This window comes from Trichechus manatus, unplaced genomic scaffold (genome assembly GCF_000243295.1).
Source record: "Trichechus manatus latirostris isolate Lorelei unplaced genomic scaffold, TriManLat1.0 scaffold00061, whole genome shotgun sequence".
Classification (NCBI taxonomy): Eukaryota; Metazoa; Chordata; class Mammalia; order Sirenia; family Trichechidae; genus Trichechus; species Trichechus manatus.
This window is the reverse complement of record NW_004443997.1, coordinates 249,124-254,287: the sequence shown is the minus strand read 5'-3', so window position 1 is coordinate 254,287 and position 5,164 is coordinate 249,124. Positions and strand designations below refer to the sequence as shown.

At 46.9% G+C, this 5,164-nt stretch overlaps 2 protein-coding genes across 2 annotated transcripts in view; one reads left to right on the top strand and one right to left on the bottom strand.

The window, feature by feature from the left end:
* Positions 1-200: 200 nt before the first annotated feature.
* On the bottom strand, positions 201-2,852 carry LOC101358587 (cytochrome b-c1 complex subunit 9). The gene is made up of 2 exons (XM_004378924.2): positions 2,587-2,852; positions 201-316 (listed from the first exon to the last, which is right to left on the bottom strand). The coding sequence occupies exons 1-2, from the start codon at positions 2,734-2,736 to the stop codon at positions 272-274; spliced, it is 195 nt and encodes a 64-aa protein (XP_004378981.1). The 5' UTR covers positions 2,737-2,852; the 3' UTR covers positions 201-271.
* A 238-nt stretch (positions 2,853-3,090) lies between these two features.
* ZMAT5 (zinc finger matrin-type 5) overlaps positions 3,091-5,164 on the top strand; it is a 29,070-nt gene continuing 26,996 nt past the window's right edge. The window contains exon 1 of the mRNA XM_004378923.2: positions 3,091-3,183. The gene's annotated coding sequence lies outside the window, so the exon portion shown is untranslated. The remainder of the gene's footprint in view (positions 3,184-5,164) is intronic.

Below are 5,164 nucleotides of genomic sequence, written 5' to 3'. Positions count from 1 at the left end.
TCAATAATAGTCTAGTGAAGATCTGGTGGAGTTAACAGTGTCTGATTCAGAGGGAGATGTCATGGACAATTTACATTTATTTGCTGATGACTGACTAAACATACTTCAAACACAGCAGAAGTTAAGAGTCTGTTAGGTGAAGCTATTTCTTGCTAGCAGGTAAAGGTGGTCCTTGAAGAGTAACTTCAGCATCATCTTCGAGCCTTGGCTTTGGGCAAATAGCCAGTGGGTGGACCTGGTCCTTCTCGCCTGGATGGGAGCTTCCGAGGAACTACTCTTGGTGCTGGTACTTGTGCTTGATGTGTTTCCACAGCTTCTACATTTTAAAGACAAGACCACAAACCTTTTAGCTTTGCCACTCACATTTAAAAACTGTTCCCATTGCCCTGGTCTCGAAAACAAGCTTGAGAGAAACATAAGAGTGGCAGCATTTTCATATGGGAAGAAAACTGCCCTGGCTACCAGCAGTACAGCATTAGTGGAAAAAGCCTGCCTGGGCTGTGGAGTCAGACAGCCTGGAATTAAATACATTCAGTTGTGGTAGGTAAAATGGAAGCAATGCTAAGCTTGACACACAGCTCCTAACATTTATAACATGCTATCATGCTGTTAATCACTATATAAAGAAACTGGGAAGGGATGATTTTATTTTGATAGAAAACTTAGGTTCGGAGAGATTGAGGGAATTGACCAAAAGCACACAACGTCACGAGTCAGAATCGACTTGACGGCAACTGGTGGTTAAGGAACAGAGTCTGAAAGATGTCTCAGTTCTTGGACTTCCATGTATTATTCAAGAGGTCGTAACTGCATAACAAAACACAACAACCAAACCTGTTCCTGTCAAGTTGATTCCGAATCATGGCAACCCTATGTGTTACAGAGTAGAACTGAGCTCCACAGGATTTTCTTGGCTGTAATCTTTATGTAAGCAGATCGCCAGGCCTTTCTTCTGTGATGCTGCTGGGTGGGTTTGAACTGCCAACCTTTTGGTTAGTGGCCAAGCACAAATTGTTTGCACCATTCAGGGACCTTCCTAAGTGTATGCTGTTGTGCTGCCATAGAGTCAAGTTCAATTCATAGCGACCCTATATGACAAAGCAGAACTGCCTCATAGGGTTTCCTATGCTGTAATCTTTATGGAAGCAGATTGTCAGGTCTTTTCTCCCACGAAGGGGCTGATCGGTTTGAACCACCAACCTTTTGGTTAGCAGCCAAGTGCTTAACCACTGTGCCACCATTCCTACGTGCATAATATAACCCCATAAGTGCATAGTTCCCACATATTTCACATTGTTCCAGTTTTTACTTCCTCAGGCCTATGATCCTTGGAGCCCTGGTGGCACAGTGGTTAAGCGCTCGGCTGCCAACCAAAAGGCCTGCAGTTTGAATCTACCAGCCGTTCCTTGGAAACCCTATGGGGCAGTTCTACTCTGTCCTATAGGGTCACTACGAGTTGGAACTGACTTGACGGCAACGTTTTTTTTTTAATGATCCTCGGGATAGGAACTGGCTGGATTCTCATTCTAAAAGCACAGGAAAATGAGTGGGTTATGAAGACAACCAACCTAGATGCCTTTCCAGATCAGTGGGAGTGGCCAACAGAACCACTTATAGGAGATGGAAGAGTGGCAGCACTTTCATATGGGAAGAAACTGCCTGGGCTGTGGAGTGGAATGGGGCTATCTGGGCAAGGCCTTCCCCTATAAACTGAAATTTCTATATTTGAAGAGGACGAACAACCATACTTGTCTGTGAGGGACTGTTGTGAGGTTTAATGACATAAAGCATGCACAGCACCTAGCACACATTAGTTTAAAAGGTGTGGTTATTATTTATATCATGTTTCCACTTTTCCCTGAGAAATGGAACCAGTGTTATTTTTGAGTGGTACCACCTACCAGGCACTGTGGCACCTTGCCAATATCTCATTAATATAATCCTCACAATAATCCCCCGAGGGAGTTACTATTATTATCTCTATTTCACCAATAAGAAATCTGAAGTTGAGAGGTTAAGTAAGTTGCTCAAAGTAACACAGGTATTAAGTGACAAGGCCAGGTATTTCCACCCCAGAGCTCTGATTTCACAGCCACCACTCTTAACCATTACTAATTCGAAGCTGCATGCGTGGGAAGGCTTGGGAATTCGAAAGTGCTATCTGAAAGAGCCAGCCACGGTATTTAAGAAAATGCTTTTTCTATGTCCACTGCCTACTCAAATCTGCCCTTGAAATCCTCAGAAGAGGCAGGGGACCCGGGTTCCCGCCCTGACTTGCCACTGACTTGCTGGTGGTGTACCCTAGTAAGTCCTTTGCTCTCATCAGGCTTTACTCTTCGCTTCTGTTAATGAACAAGTGGGTATGTGGGTTGGGAGGCTTCAATACTTACAACCTATGCAAAGTGGGATCTATTGACCTCGTTTTACGTCTTAGGATTCACACTGAGCCGAGAGGACGGCGGGCTCAAGAGCAGACGCCCACGATTCACCCCTTTCCTCGGAAAGGTAGACTGAGTCCCGCCCCACCCCCACTCCCACTGTTACCCATTAGGCGGGCCCAAGGTCAGGGACGGCCGAGGCCCTCACCCCCTCGTTGATGTGCTCGTAGATCGCGTCCGCGCCTTGATCGAAGGCGCGCTCGAAGAACACGGCGCCCACAGCGATGGTGAGGGCGAACGTGGAGGTCCTGCGGAACAGCAGAGAGTACAATCTCGCAGTAAACCCGGGAGCCGCCATGTTTCCTACTGCCGAACTTGTGCCACCACGCCTGCGCCGCGGCCGACCTCGCTTTTCAAAGCCCCTCGACGTCCAGCACTTTATGGGACTGGTAGTTCCTGAATCTCAGTAGTAGCCGTTGTAATCAAGAGAAACAACTACTGTCCTGCAACAGAGAAAAGTAGCATGACTTATACATTAGCGCAGTCCAAATTTAGTTTGCTAAGATTTATTATTGAATTTCTTTCCTCAATCTTTTTTGCTGATTGATTATTTCAAAATACAACTCCCAGAAACCCTTGCGCTTCCTCCACCTCCCCGCTCCGTGCTGTCTCAGCTTTGATTCCCAAAGGTTTCTGGGAAGGGCGGACTTAGCAACCAAGGAAGGACTACGGATCCCAGCAAGCACTGCAGAGACTCGAGGGCGCAGGAGGAGGAGCCTGGAACCGCCCGGCCCCGCGGAGCCAGGTACATTCTTCCGCGGGAGGTGGAGGGGCGAGTGCTAGTCTCGTTCCCCCCCTCCGGAGGTCCTCGTCTCGTCTTTCTCAGTTCGCGTTCCCAGGGTGGTGCGAACCACTTCACAGGGTGGGGTGGGGGACTTGTGGAGGGACGAGAGAACCTTGGCGCCCGAGCTCCCTGGCTCGTCTTCTTGCCCTGTCTCCGAGGCCCAGAAGTGGAGTCTGTGGTGAAAGTCGGATCCTGAGGACTGAACTCCTCAAGGGAAGCGGCCGTGGATCGAGGTCCAGCCTCTGCTTTCTGTTCTTCTCGCCCCCCCGGGTTTCGCAGCCGAGAGCCCTGGCCTGGAAGGCAGGAGACCTGGGACCACTCACTCATACCTTCTCGGGAACAGAAGGAGCAAGGGCTTTGGAGTACTAGGTCCATTCAAAACTGTGTTCTAACCGCGTCCTCTCGGCCATGCCCTAGGGACCCACCGGTGAACAAGCCCCTGCTCTCATAGAGACCTCGCGAGAGGGTGTGTGGGCGGATGGGGAGGTGCAGGAACGACCAATAGGTTGTACTTTGAAGAACAGAGAAGAGGTGGGTGGGAGGGATTGGGGAGGAGGGGTGATACTATTTTAGCCAGGGTGATGGGGACGGCTTCTCTGAGGGTGACATTTGAGTGGTCAAACCGCGGGAAAAGCTGGTGCAAAGGTCCTGAGGCAACTGCAGCCCTCGATTGTTTGTGCGAAAGCAGCCCAGTGAACTCTAGAGAGTAGGCTCAGGTCAGCTCATGTCCAGCCTTGCAGTCCATAGTAAGAAGCCTCTGTTTTCTTCCAGTTGCATTGGGAAGCCAATGTAGAAGAGTTTTAAGCAGGAATGTGAAATTATCTCATTTAGATTTTAACACCATCATTCTGGCGCCTCTAGAGAGTGAACTGAAGAGGGGAAGGTATTTTGGTGGTTCAGTAGAGGAAAGAAGGTAATTTACATTAGGGTGTAGATTAGAGTGGTGGTCACATTTGGGATGCATTTTGAGAGGTAAGACAGAACAAGCTGGCAGGTATGTGTAGGTTGTGCAGGGAAAATGGAATCAAGGATGACACCTAAGTTTGACCTCAGCAACTGGATGGATGGAGGTGCCACTAACAAGATCAGGGATGATTGTAAATTCTGTTTGGCCCCGATAAGTTTGAACAGCCAGTCAGACATCCAAGTGGAGATGTCAGGAAGCAAATGGGATATGGATCTGGGGTTCAGGGGAAGGTCTGAACCAGGGATAGAAGTAATCAGGATAGGGGTGGTATTCAAAACCTGGGGCTGGACTCCAGGCCTGGATCTGCCTCTACCTCTGTGTGACCTTGATGAGGTACTTACTCTCTGGGCCATATTTTTCCATCTGCAAAAAGCAACAGTAATGCTCAGTTAGGAGACTGGAAGGAAAAGCGTGAAATACTCTACACTCGTGAAGAGTTACCCTTATTGTGGTTGTTTACTATTTGCAGAGCATACTGGTAGTCCCTTGGATCATGAAGTTGTGAGGCTACAGGGAAAGAATACCATATCTTGCTAATCATCAGCAACAAATATGGCTGATGGGAATTTCAGAGAGAGAAGAATCATTTCTCTGTGGGATGGGTACAGGAGATCACTGGGAGTTAAGGTGTTTTATTTTTTATGTTTTAAATTCTCATTTTGGAGTAACAATTTTAACCCAACTGCCTTTAAGCCTTCGATTTCAACTTAGAAATTATTATTCTATAAATAAATCTAGCAAAATAGAGAAATAGAGAAAAATGACCTTAATTTTTTATTTGATTAATGTTTGACTCAAGTTAAACAAAATTCCTTTAAACAGTCAACCCTATTTACAGCTTAATTAAATTCCCTTAAACATTTTTTTTTTTTTTTAAATATTTTATTGTACTTCAGGTGAAGGCTTACAGAACAGATAGTTTCTTATGTAACAGTAACACACATGCTGTTTTATGACATTGGTTAACAACCCCAC